Source organism: Aphelocoma coerulescens, chromosome 2 (genome assembly GCF_041296385.1).
Source record: "Aphelocoma coerulescens isolate FSJ_1873_10779 chromosome 2, UR_Acoe_1.0, whole genome shotgun sequence".
Classification (NCBI taxonomy): Eukaryota; Metazoa; Chordata; class Aves; order Passeriformes; family Corvidae; genus Aphelocoma; species Aphelocoma coerulescens.
The window spans coordinates 167,693,344-167,707,373 of NC_091015.1; the positions used below are offsets into that span (position 1 = coordinate 167,693,344).

The 14,030-nt window shown below is 50.4% G+C and overlaps 1 protein-coding gene across 1 annotated transcript in view; it reads left to right on the top strand.

Moving 5' to 3' along the window:
- ARHGAP39 (Rho GTPase activating protein 39) overlaps nt 1–14,030 on the top strand; it is a 103,979-nt gene that overhangs the window by 66,631 nt on the left and 23,318 nt on the right. The window contains exon 3 of the mRNA XM_069005616.1: nt 9,634–9,714. Within this exon, the coding sequence (XP_068861717.1) occupies nt 9,634–9,714 (81 nt within the window). The remainder of the gene's footprint in view (nt 1–9,633; nt 9,715–14,030) is intronic.

Genomic DNA, 14,030 nt, shown 5'->3' on the forward strand with positions numbered 1-14,030 from the left:
CCTTTGACCACGTTAAGGACCCAGCCAGGTTGAGGAGACCAAGCAGGGGTGGAATTCCTGTTCCCAACTCCTGCTCCCGACGCCTGGCACCCAGAAACTGCGGCTGGATGGGAACAGGAATTGCCAGCTCAGCAAGTGCTTTCATGTGGGACATCAGAGGCAGCCTCGGCTCTGCACATTGAGGGAGGTTCCACCTTCCCGAGGTCCTGGAAGAGGCTCTGATGGAATCCCTGAGCCTGGGAATGGGGTGTCCTTGTGGGGCAGGGGGATCTGGGGGAGGGAGATGGGTTTGGGGTTGTTCACTGCAGGCAGACGTGGAAACACAGGGTCATGGAATCACAGAGTCCTGGAATGGTTTGGGTTGGAAGGGGCCTTAAAGATGATGGAATTCCACCTCCCTGACAAGGGACACCTTCCCCTATCCCAGGGTGCTCCAAGCCCTTTCCAAGCTGGCTTGGACACTTCCAGGAATGGGGCAGCCACAGATCCTCTGGGAATTCCATTCCAGTGCCCCACTACCCTCACAGCCAAGAATTCCTTCCCAATATCCCATCCAATCCTGCCCTCTGGCAGTGGGAAGCCATTCCCTGTGTCCTATCCCTCCATCCCTTGTCCCAAGTCCCTCTCCAGCTCTCCTGGAGCCCCTTTAGGCACTGGAAGGGGCTCTGAGCTCTCCCTGGATCCTTCCCTTCTCCAGGCTGGACATTCCCAGCTCTCCCAGCCTGGCTCCAGAGCAGAGGGGCTCCAGCCCTTGGAGCATCTCCATGGCCTCCTCTGGACTCGCTCCAGCAGCTCCACATCCTTCTGCTGTTGGACCCCAGAGCTGGAAGCAGAATTCCAGCTGGGCTCTCACCTGAGTGGGGCTGAGGGGCAGAATTCCCACCTTTCTTGCTTCCCACACTGTGGGATGAGCCCGGCACACGTTGAGGGAGCAGGATCCCATTCCGGAAGCAGCGTGAGGGGTTAACAGGGATCGAGGGATGGATTTTAACCTCCCTGGGATTTGCTGCAGGAACAGGGGCGGGATCAGCAGCTCCCTGGGGGAAGGATCATTCCCAAGGTGGGATCAGCAGCTCCCTGGGGGAATTCCCACATCAGATCCAATTCCCCCATCGGATCCAGCATGGACACTGCAGGTGACTTAATCCTTCATGTCCTCCACCCACACATTCCCTGTTCCCAGTGCTTGGGCCTGGCAGGTGTATTATGGGATGCAAAGCCGCTGGATCAGGTGGGAGGAGGGCTGGACTCTCCAATAGAAAGGTTTAATCCCTGGAAATCTGCTGGAGGAAAAGAGGAATTCAGCCCTGGGCTGGGTTTGGCTGATGGATGGTTGCATGTCCTTGAATCTCCAGGAATTCCAGGTCTTGGTCTTCCCAGGGATTTGGATTGAGTGGATCCCAGGTCTTGGAGCTTTAAAAATTAAATTAAAATTGTAAAAATTTGGATGCCACTAGAGGGAGCAGAAATTCCTGCTGACTGGAATTTCCACCTGCATCCCTGGAGGTGACAGGGATGAGTCCCATGGGCTCAGCTAAACCACGGCTGCATCCCGCTCTTGATCCTCATGTCCTGGCTGGAAAAAAATCCCATTCCCTCATTTTCCCTGTCCTGGGAGCGTCCAAGGCCAGGTTGGATGGGACTTGGAGCAACCTGGGATAGTGGAAGGTGTGTCTGCCCATGGAAAGAGCTGGAACTGGATGATCGTGAAGGTCCCTTCCAACCCAAACCATTCCATGATTCCATGAGTGTTTTCCCAGATCTTGGTTGCATTTCTCACAGAAGATCCGCAGCTGGAAAGGAGCTCTGGAGGTTTCCAGGTGGAACCTCCCAGTCCAAGTTTCATCTCATGAAGTCTTATTTAAAGATTTCTGGATAAGCTGAGCTCATCTGATCGGAAAAGGGAATGTGGGATAAATGGGAAAGTTTTTATTGGAATTCACACCTGGAGCTTCCCTTAAAATTTAGGATTTAGGAACCAGAGCATCTCCAGGTTTGGTTGGAGATGCTGGAGGCTGCTCCCAATCCATTCCTCACATCCATGGGGATGTTCCATCCCACCCATGCGGGTCAGGGATGCGTCAGCCCTTGGAATCCACGGGGAATTTGCTGTTGCCAAGCACCTGGATCCCACTGGAATCACCTCACACTTCCATGGTGAGGGGGGATTTGTTCTAATTAGCAGCTGGATCCAGCTCAGGAATCAACCCTGGGGTCTCAACAGCAGCTTTGTCCTGGTAGTCAGCAGAGCCTTCCCAGAGGGATTTTCCAGCCTTTCCCTGGAGTTTTCCATGCTTGTCTTAAAATGGTGGCTTTTCTCCGGAGTGTGACTTGACAGCCGTGAAATCTCAGAGCGGGAACGTCGGTCGGATTTTCTGTCAGGTCACTGGGATTTTCCACGCTGTCAGGAAGTGTCTGAGGTTATTGGTCCGTGCAGGGCTTGAAATCCTTGGAGAAGGTGTCAGGCAGGGAGAGAGAAGCCTTTTCCATGGAAAACTCGGCTCTGCCGCTGCTTCTCCAAGGAGGACTTTCAAGTGGAAGCTTGAAGGACAAGGAAGTGGATCTTTGACCATCAGGAGAGTTTTCCTTGGACCAAAATACAAGAATCTTGGAATATGATGGGTCTTTACCCAGATCCCATCTGCTGGGAAATTGTGCCCAAGTTGTTCCTCAGAATTCCCACTTTTTTTTGCAAATCCTAATTCCAAAGGCACCAGGATATCAGAGAAGATAAAATTCAGCATTTAAATCTTCCTGGATGAAGTGTGGCTGAGCTGGAATATCCAAGGAGGGTTCCCTTAAAATCCAATCCCTGGAATACGCCCGCCGGAGCTCTCTGGGATCAAATCCCACCTGCATGCAGCAGCCATTTCCTGACTCCAAAAGATCCCAAAAAAGCAGCATTGTGAAATAAGAGATGACTCAAACCTCTGAAATATCCCGGTTTTGAGCGTCCCACAATTTTTCCTTGGAATTCTCTCCATTTATTTCCTTTCCCGGAAGGCGTTGGGAAGAACCTGCCGTGCCCGGGTTTGGAAAACAGGTGGATCAATGACATAAATCTCCGCAGCATCTGCTGCCCGAGGATTTTCCAGGTCCCTGCAGGGATTCCCAGTCTTCCTTCCAAGACGAGCCTCCGGTGGGAAGAGAAACCCAGGACTTGCTCCGGGAAACCACGCGGAAGGACCGTGGCATGGAGTAGATCCTCAAGGCCTTCCTGCCCAATGTCATGCATCCAGGAGGAGCTTAAGGCTTGGAATTCCAGGTGTTTCTTTACCCAAATGTTGGATTTTCCCAGGTGGGTGACATCTCCTGGTGTGAGGAAAGAGCTGGGAATGTCCAGCCTGGAGAAGGGAAGGATCCAGGGAGAGCTCAGAGCCCCTTCCAGTGCCCAAAGGGGCTCCAGGAGAGCTGGAGAGGGACTTGGGACAAGGGATGGAGGGACAGGACACAGGGAATGGCTTCCCACTGCCAGAGGGAAGGGTTAGATGGGATATTGGGAAGGAATTCTTGTCTGTGAGAGTGGTGAGGGGCTGGAATGGAATTCCCAGAGGATCTGTGGCTGCCCCATCCCTGGAAGTGTCAGGTTGGAGCAGCCTGGGATAGTGGGAGGTGTCCCTACCCATGGCAGAGGTTGGAAACGGATGGGATTTTCCCTTCCAACCCAAACCATGGGTTTGATCATTTGATGAAGTTCTTCCATGTAATTTCCATGATTTGATGAAGTTTTTGCTCCACTATGGGGGAAAAAAAAAAAAAAAAGGAAGTTTTTAAAGCCTGGAATTGTTGATCCTGTTGAAACTTCCATATGAATCTGGATCAACCCTAAAAGCTGCGTCATCCATCCCATCCCTTAAAGACAAAGAGGAATTTCTCCATCTTGCCAATTCCCCGGTGTTGTGGGAACCTCATCCCATTCCCAGCCCACGGCATTCCACTGCAAATCCTTCTCTTCCCGATGTTTTATCCACAGAGTGGATGAGCAGAGCAGGAGGTCCCGGCACTGACGTCTCCCTGGCTCCGGTGGCTGGGAAAACCACCACGGGCTCTTCCTGCCCTTGGAGCCGGCTCTGAGGAATCCCAATCCCTGCTGCCAGCCCAGGGAAGGGAATGTTGGAGGAAATTGTTGGAATTCTTGAAATTCTGATTTTTTTTTCTCCCTTTTTTTTGCTGCCTGTGGCAGAACAGCCTCATCCCTGCTTTTTTCCAGTTCAATCCCCCTGGGACAACTTCCACAAAATCCCAGGTTGCTCCAAGCTCCATCCAACCTGGCCTTGGATACTTCCAAGGATGGAGCAACCACAGCTTCTTTGGGAACTCCATTCCAGTGTTTGTTTGCTTTGCTCTTTCCCTTCCCATTTTCACCTCTGTTGGACACACCTTGCACAATCCAAGGATTCCTGTCCTCAGGACATGGAATTATCTCCTCTTTCCACCCTTCCGGAATCCATGACAAGGAGCTGAATCCATCCCAGCTGAGCTGTCCTGAAGATTTTTTAAATTTAAGGATCACCAGGAAATTTCCCAGCTTCAGACTCTTCTCCTGGTTCCATGAGAGCCTCAATTTCCCAAACCATGAGGCAGGATGTTGGGAAGGCTCCCAAATTCAGTCTTCCAATGGTTTTTTTTTGGTGTTTTATCCCAGGTTTTGACTTATTCCCACCCATTTCACGGCAAAAATCCAGCTCGCGCTCTGAGTGACTTCAGATATCCCTGTCCATGGCAGAGGAGTCGGAATTCTGTGGTCTTTGAGGTCCCTTCCAATGATTTGGGTTGCTCCAAACCCCATCCAACCTGGCCTTGGACACTTCCAGGAATGGGGCATTGCCGGAGCATGACGGATGTCTTTGATAGGATCTCCCAGCATTCCCAGATTTATCCAAAGACTTGATTTCCCCCACGGGAGATTTTCCTACTCAACAATTCCTTCAGCTTCAACCTCCTTCCCCTTTTCCCAATACTGGGGGTGCTCCAACAGGTGCCAGCTCTCATCCCACCCATCCGGGTGAGTTTTGCATGGAATTGTTAAGGTTGGAAAAGACTTCGAAGATCCTTGAATCCATTTTCCAGGCTCAACAGCTGCCAGGGGCTCCTTCCTTAAATTCAGTTCCTCACTGTGATCCTTGAGTTTATTGAGGTCATGAAGCTCTTGGCGGATGAACCATCCGAGGACACACACGGATATTTGGGGATAACCAGCAGAAAACACATTCCCAGCATAAACCAAACAAGATTTAACTCCCCTTCCTCATTCCATCCTCAAATATTTCCCAGAAAAAATGCTCATATCCGGCATTTCTTGCTCCAAGCCCCACTGGAAATCGGGGCAAAGCTCTGGCTCCTGGCACTTTTTAATATCCTTTCCTTGAATTCCCCACTTCCCGTTGCGAAACGTGGATTAGACGGATATTTGCCTAATTCCTCCGAGCGTTTGCGTCGGTGGCCGGCCCCGAAATTCCGGTTACATAACTCCAAAGAAAACCATCTTTGAAGTTTTATTGGAAGCGGGGGCTGTAATTAAGAGTATGAAGCCTTGCAGGGCCGTGATTAGAGCCGAGGATTAGGAGCCAGGATTTCATTTCTATTCCTGGCTTTGCCATGGAGCTGAGCTATTTCAGGCCGCTCACTTTCCCTGATTTTCGAAAAGCTGTGGAATGGTGCCACTTCCTGTTCCAGGTGGGAAAAAACCCAACTCCTGGATTTATTGATTTTTTTAAAAATTCATCTGGTTTTGTTGTACTGCCAGAGGTTCCCAAGATAAAGCTGCCAGGAATAAATTTGTGTCCGTGCTGGAGGGTTTGTAATCCATGGTTTAGGGAAAATTATTAAGGGAAAGTCAATTTTATTAATATAAAATCATCTTGATTAATGGAAAATCACCTTCTTTTTTGGGAAATCACCCTTATTAATAGAAAATCGCCTTTTTCATTGGAAAATCACCTTTATTAATGGAAAATCATCTTGATTAATGGAAAATCACATTTATTAATGGAAAATCACTTTGGTATTGGAAAATCACTTTTATTCATGGAAAATCACCTTTTTTATTGGAAAATCACATTTATTAATGGAAAACCATCTTTATTAATGGAAAGTCACCTTTTTTTGTGGAAAATCCCCTTTATTCATGGAAAATCACCTTCAAAGTGTCCCAGAAATGCTTTGGATGTATCCTTCATCCTTGTGTCCAAGTTGGCACATCGGAATCCAGACAGGGACACGACTTGATGGATAAAAACTGGATCATCCAGCTTGGAGGGTGGTGGTTAAAGGTTCATTCCCAACCCGGTGGTTGGCTCCTCCCAGGCCCATCCCCGCTCCTCTCCCGATCCACATCCTTATCAATAATCTGCGGAGCAGACAGGAGTCACCCCCGTCTCCAGATAAGCTTGAGGGCAGGCCTGGAGCTCAGAGGGATCCTATGGATTGAGGACAGGTTGGGAAGAACTTCCTGAAGCTCAGCAAGGCCAGGTGTAGCCACGGGATGGACAAACTGGTGGCCGCCTGAGGATCCAGGAATCCTGGGAAGTGTTATCCCAAGTGCAGGTGAGCAAGGGAAGTTGGGAACATCTCGGTAGGTCCAGGGAAGATTTAATCCTTGTTTGACCACTACTGGGCAACCTCAGGTAGTTCAGGGTTATCAGAAACCTGAAAAACCTGCGAGAATCCAGTGGGGAATCACCAGGATGGTCAGGCTGGAGCACAGGAGGAGAAAATGATGGAGCTGGGCTGGCTTTGCCTGGAGAAGGATTTTGGGAGACCTCAGGACACTTTTCCAAAACCAAAGCCGGGTTTCCCGACCAGGCAAGTTTTTAGTTAGAACTGGTTTTGCTTCCTGTGACCAGCTCTGTGTGGTTTTATCCATCGGGATTTCTGGGATGCAACCCAGTGCTTGTAGCCCCGTGTTTGCGGAAGCGCTTGATGCCCACTTGGGAAATTCATTTGGGTTGAGCTTTCCAGATTATCCTGGTTGTTCCAGGTTGGCCAAGACCAGTTTGGGTGGGAATGTCCAGCTTGAGGACACAAACTGGGTCAAGGTGGACACTGCAGGAAGGACCTTAAACATGGAATGGTTTGGGTTGGAAGGGACCTCAAAACCATCCAGTGCCACCCCCTTTCCATGGGCAGAGCCACGTTCCACTATCCCAGGTTGCTCCAAGCCCCATCCAACCCAGCCTTGAATATTCCATGGATGGAGCATCCACAGATTCTCCTGTGCCAGTGTTTCACCACCTTCATTGTAAAATTCCTCCTTTAATCCAATGGATCTGTTAGTCAAGCAAAATCCATAAGGATTTGGCTAAAAAACCTTGGAAAAACAGCTGGAGGGGGGCAGACAAAGGGCTGGGGCCACGCTCCGTCGCATCCCTGCCTGTGGGAAGCCGGAATAGCAGGAATCCAGCAGTGCTGCTGTTTAAATATTAACGAGGAATTAACTAGGAATCCTGCTCCCGGCTTTCCAGCCAGTTCCACACCCGCAGCTTCCAGAGGCTGCTCGTTAACGCTGAAATCTCAGCCGGTGGCTTTTAATGATTCCCAAAAACTCGGCTCATCCCGGGAAAGCGAGCGCAGCCAGCTCAGCCACCCCTGGTAATGTGCAACCACCGCTCCGTCCTCCTGCGGATCCCTGCGGAGATTCCCTGCCCGACTCCCACCACACTGCCTCCAGTCCAAATCTTTGGGATGGATTCACTCATCCATCAACTCCGTCTGCACAGAAACCTCGTCAGAGATGGTCCGGAGGAAGCCTGGACTTGCTCTGGACAGGGATAATTAACGCTGATGTGAAATGGAACAGCGGGACAAAGGATGGATGGAAACCAAGCCATGGCTCTGATGGATTTAAAAGATCTTGGAACTCCCAAAAGCTCCAAGAAAAACCACCTGTCCTTGGGCTCGGCCGAAATAAGGGATGGAGGAGCACGTGGAACTTGATCCTGGCACCTGGAACAGAAGCCTGGGATCTGGAGGAGTGGGAATTCCCTTCTGGAGGAGTGTGGACCTCGCTGATGGCAGTGGGAGGAGCTGTTGGTCCATCCCACAAGGCCACAGGGAATTCCTGTGTCTCTTGGGTTTCATGGTCCCGTTTTGGCCATGTCCTGCTTCCAGGGGAGTTTTTAGAAGGAAAAACCGATATTCCCACCAGACTTTCCCCTGGGATGCTGCTGTATGGGATGGGGGGTGGGCTGCTGGGAAGCAGATCCATAGGGAAGGACTTTAAACAGCTCCTGAACTCTCCTGGAATCCTGGAATGGTTGGGAAAGGACCTTAAAGCCCATCCAGTTCCATGAGCAGGGACACCTCCTACTATCCCAGGTTGCTCCAATCCCTGTCCAACCTGACCTTGGACACTTCCAGGGATGGATCTGGGATCCATCTGAATTCCACCATGGATCTGGGTACAGCACCGGGATCAGAGGTGATGCCTTTCTCTTGGGAATGCTGGAGGAGGAGAAGGAAATCCATTCACATGCACTGGAGAGGAAAAAGGGATTAAGCAATTCCACACAGTCATAATTCCAGGGCTAAATCCCATTAAAATTAGCTTTGACAGAAGCTTAATTTTATTGCCTCTTGCTCGACTAAAATTTTTGAGCTTTATCCTATTAGGAAGATTTGTTTCTTTTCCCTCTTTTTTTTCCTCCCGAAACCAACAGCGGATCCGAATTTTATTAACGTGGGAGTCTTAATGTGGATATGGGGGGGGGAGGATTTTAAGGCCTTTTTTTTTGGAAAACTGCTCAGTGTTGAGTTATTTCTCCAGATGTTTTCTCATTATTTGCTCTGTGTTTTCCAAACGGGACCGATTCCGAGCACATTCCCACCAGGAATGGCTGTTAAGGCAAAAATAAACCTTCTTCTGTGCTCATTGGCAGTGGGGATGGAGAATATTGGAAAGACAATGATCAATACCTGGTTTTGTGATGTTTTTTGGGAAGTGTTGGAGGGTCTTGGCATGGATTCATGGCTGTTGGAAAAGCGTGGAGCCAAAAACATGGATCAAGAGTGGGTTTGATCCTCCAGGAAAAGCTTTGAGTCCTTCTTGAATCCCACAAAATCCTTCTTGGCCTCCAAGTCCACGTTGAATTCCCAAGTCTTCACTGAACCCCAGCAAGTCCAAAAATCAGCTTGTAAATTCCATCCTGCGCTCCCAGATGTTTTTTTTCCCATGTTTTTCCAAGTATGGTGTCTCTTGAGAGTGGGTTGGTGGTGTGACCTTCTCCATCTACTGGGAACAAGAGCTCTGCAGGCTCAGATTTAGATGAAAATGCAGCAAAAAGGGGTTTTTTGGGGGATTTGCCTCTTCGCACTTTGGCTCTGACCATCCAAGGTTGTTGAGGAGCGGGAGCGGCATCAAGGCACTCGGAAAGGACCATGGGTGGGATGGAGCCAGGAAACGTTTGGGATCTGCTCAGAAGCTTTAAGGGAAAATACGATCTTTGAAGGGTTGGACAATGGGGCCTTGATCATCATCTGGCCACCACCACAATCAATGACTCCAAGCTCGAGCAGGTCCCAGGAGCAGATCCAGGACAGGTGGAGCCCATCCCGATGGGATTCATCTCCATTCATCCTAAAGGAGACGTTGACGTTGCCCTTGATAACTCCCTGTTCACCATTCCTGTTTTCCAGTTCGTCGCCTTCCGGAGTGTTTGAGAAGGAATACGACATTTATCGGGATTACAGCACGGAAGGACAACTCCTCCACTACAGGTAGCCGGAATTTCCCTCTGAGATTGGAGTTGGGATGGGTGGCGGCATGGGATAATGGGGCACTGAATGACACTGATGTTTTATTCCCGCTCTTCCAGTCCTTCTCCTCATCCCTTCCCTTCCTGTGTTGCCTTCAGGTCCTTGTGGAACTCCAAAAGTCCTCAATGAACCCCAAAAGTCCTCAAGGAACCCCAAAAATCCTTCTTGATCCCTACCGAGTCCTTCTTGGGCCCCAAATCCTCACTGAACCCCCAAAATCTTCATTGAACCCCACCATCTCCCTTGTTGAGCCCCAAAAATCCTTATTGAACCTCGAAATCCTCGTTGAATCCCAAAAGTCCTTCTTGAACCCCCCCAAGTCCTTGTTAGACCCCACCAAGTCCTTCTAGAATCCCTCAAGTCCTCATTGAACCCCAAAAGTCCCTGTTGAACCCTAAAAGTCCTCGTTGCATCCCACCAAGTCCTTGTTAAACCCCAAAAATCCAAGCTGAGGATCAGACCAGATTTGGGGGATTTATGGAGTCACTCCCTGCCTGGTTGCTCCAGGTTTTGGTAAACCCCCAATTCCTGGGTTTTTTCTGGAGCTGGGGGTGAGTTGAGGCACATCCAGCTCTTCCATTGCTTTCTGTGTTGGAAATGTTGACCGGGAAGGGCACGATGCTCCTCATCCCTTTTCCTGGCACGTTTTCCACACATTCCTGTGTTTTTTCTGGAACTGGGGATGAGTTGAAGCACTTCCAGCTCTTCCATTGCTTTCCATGCTGGAAATGTTGACCGGAAAGGGCACGATGCTCCTCATCCCTTTTCCTGGCACATTTTCCTGCTGTTCCAAGCTGGCGAGTGCTGTGATCTCCATCCCAATCCAAGACACTTGCGGGTGGAAAATCCCCCAGCGGCGCTGGCCACGTTCCATCCCGCCTTTCCCTGTAATTCACTGCTGCCGAGTGACCTCCCGGGAGCATCGGAATTAATTGCTACTTAAGGAAGAGAGGGAAAAAAATCCGAGCTTTCCAAGAGGGAGAACCAACAGGGCGATGGGATCGGGTTTTTATCCTCACCAGCCGAACGCTCTCCTTGAGCGCAGAGAGAATCCATGGACAACCTGATCCCACCCATGAGCTGGGTGGATGCAATTCCCAGGAAGTGAGGAAGAGTGGGAAGGAGCGTGATTTGGGAATCGTGGAGCTGTTTGGTTGGGAAGCAGGGATTTCAGGGGCCTCCTGTTTGGCATCGGATTAGCAGCGGGAGCCGAGCCAGAATCTGGTGGGATTTGCCGGTGATGGGGACAGGAACACCGCGGATTTGGGCCGGTGGCCGTGGCCACCCAGGCAATTAAAAGCTTCGGTGTCACTGCACACGTGAGCTCAGCTGTGCCGCAGGAGATGCCTCCGTCTTCCCAATCCCATAAAAACCCACAGAGCAGCCCTCGCCGCCCTTCCCCCAGCCGCCGCCAGCCAAGGAGCTAATTAGCAGCTTTGCTTAATTAGCTGTGAGTGGACTTCCTTCTGGAAGAACGAGTCTCACGGAGCCGGCAGAGCTCCACAGGGTGGGATTTTGGTTTAACCCCGTGAGTGCCAGGAGCTGGAATCAGAGCTTGTGATGAATTCCTGTTAATGGGATTAATGATAAGGGGGAAAATGAATCATGGAATCACGGAATGGTTTGGGTGGGAAGGGACCTTAAAGATCATCCAGTCCCACCCTCTGCCATGGGCAGGGACACCTTCCACTACCCCAGGTTGCTCCAAGCCCTGTCCAACCTGGCATTGGACACTTCCAGGGATAGGAAGGGTGGTGCTCCAGCACCTTTGGACAGGGACTGGGGGGGTCTCCAGTTGTTCCACGGGCTTATGCCAACATGGAGATGGCAAATTTGGAGCAGCATGGAATCCAAAGACTCCACATGAAGTAGGATGAGCCATCAAACTCTTCCACTGGAGCTGCCAAAGCTCCCTCAGATCCATCCACTTCCAAAAGCCATTCATGAAATGATCCTGAAGGTCCCAGGATCAGCTGGAAAATCAGGTCTGCAACCCAACAGCCTTCTCAGGCCATTCCAACCCTCTTCTCCTCAAGTCTGGCATTAATTCCAGAGGTTTTCCTCTGGAAAATGGCAGAGAGACACAGGATTGAGTCCCACCACACCTCCACAGTTCTCTGGTGGATGGGAAAGCTTGGTGAGACCCAGGTCATGGTTCCTGCCTTCTTCCATCCCCTCTGGCCGGGAAAGGAGAAACTGGAGAACTCCCAGATGTTGGGACAAAGTGTGGGATTTTTGTGAAGAGAAGCCAGATCTTGATTGAGAAATCCCGTGGGATTCAGCTGGGAGAACACCCTCATCCATGGAATCATCATCACCTCCAAGTGCAGCCACTGGGATTACCCCAGGAACTGCAGCAACATCCTCGGGAGCAGGGAAAGATTTTTCTGCTTCCTTGACAGCCCTGGCTCAGAGCTCCCGGCCAACAATTCCTCTGGGAGATTTTTCCAACGTAATGAAATTAGTGGATGTCATTAAGAGGATGACGTCATGCTCCATCTGCCTGGAAGGCTTTTGTCGGGAAGCCCTGGAATCCCAAATCCCGTCATTCAGTCAATTACGATGCCTGCCCTTAACCCTTTCCCTCTTCATTCCCTCTGGATTTGTGATCCCTGGAGCTGCTTCGCATCCTCGTTCTCTTGAGGGACTTGAACTCTTCACTAATCCAAAAATCAATCTCCCCATCAGGAAATCTGCTTGCTTATGGGAGAAATCCCAAATTTCTGTCTTCATCCCATGGTCATGTTGGCCAGTCAATGGATGGAAGGTCCAAGGCTGCTCAAACTGGACTTCAGACCAAAAATCTTCAACATCAAGGACCATCTTCTCCTTTTCTCCTCCCAGACAGCAGCAATGGCACCAAAGTGCTCCAAAGCTGTGGTGAAATCACTCATTCCAGGCTTTGGAGCTGGAGAAGGTGCCTTGTTGTGTTCCAGCTCTTTGGCAGAGAGCTGGGATGTCCAATCCATGAGCAGGGAGAATTCCAGTTCTTCCATGGGTGTTTTAGGAGAGCAGGAGCGCAGGTGCTTCACCTGCATGGGATCCTTGACATGGTTTTCCTCAATTTCTCCTTGACCTCCACATCCAGGAATGTTTAAAGAGGTCTTTGACCTTCTCGTGGTCAACAGGAATTACATCCTAGCAAGAAATTAGGGAAATATGGAGAGAATTGGGGTTGGCTCCCAAAAATCCTGGCACCACCTTTCGGAGCTCCACAGAACCTTGCGTGGAGGCACCTGAGGTGGTTTCGGAGGTGGGTTTGTGTCTGCCAGGGTTTAGGAGGTGGTCGTGGTTGTGGTGGTGGGACCACCACTGTTTTGGGACACAGCTGTAATTTCCCAAAAATTTGTCATTTTCCAGCTGTCTTCACCTCTTGGCTCTCATGAGGGTCACTGGATTCATCCTCCATGGTTGGAGGTTCAGTGTCCAAATGGTTGAGTGTCCAAATCCTGCCCTGGCCATGTTCAGCCCTTCTACATCTGGATTTGTTGTCCTAGTGCCACATGGATGCAGGGAATGGGTGTAATTTGGCCAAGAGGTGTGTGAATCCAGGCCCAAAATTCAGGAAGAGACTTCTGGGAGCTTTGGAGAAGCCTGGGAAGGAGGTGAGGAACCACCACGCTGGATTTTGAGAGTGGTTCCGACTGAGAGTTAATAAATGTGACCATTCCTGATTTTTAGAGGTCAGTCTGTTCCCTGGTTCCCTTGGAAGTGAGGAGGAGGAGCAGAACTGACACCAGTGATTCCCTGGGGTGAAAATCCCATCTTTTGGAAGAAAAGTGATGAGGGTCGATGGTTGTTCTTGGGGGTATCACAGTTGGTGGGACCTCCTGGGCTGGGCCCTCTGCCCAAGCCCCACCCAACCTGGCCTTGGACACTTCCAGGGATGCGGCAGCCACCGCTTCTCTGAGAATTCCATTCCAGCCCCTCACCACCCTCCCAGGGAGGAATTCCTTCCCAATATCCCACCTAACCCTGCCCTCCGGCAGCAGGAAGCCATTCCCTGTGTCCTGTCAGGGATGAACGATTCAGGCTGGAGATTCCAAGAGGATGAAAGGCTTTGGCGTAGGGAATGCACTTTGGGGAATGTGAAATCCACTCGGAACAGGCAAGAGCTGAAAAATCACCATTTTTGGAACTCTTTGTCTCACTCCCGGAGCCAGCGGGAGCAGATTCCCTATTGATCGGCTATTTTGGGAAATGTCATTTCTGGTCTCTTTGTACTTCCCAGCTGATTCCTCATAATGATAAAGGCTCTTCTGTGCTCCTTTCCCAGC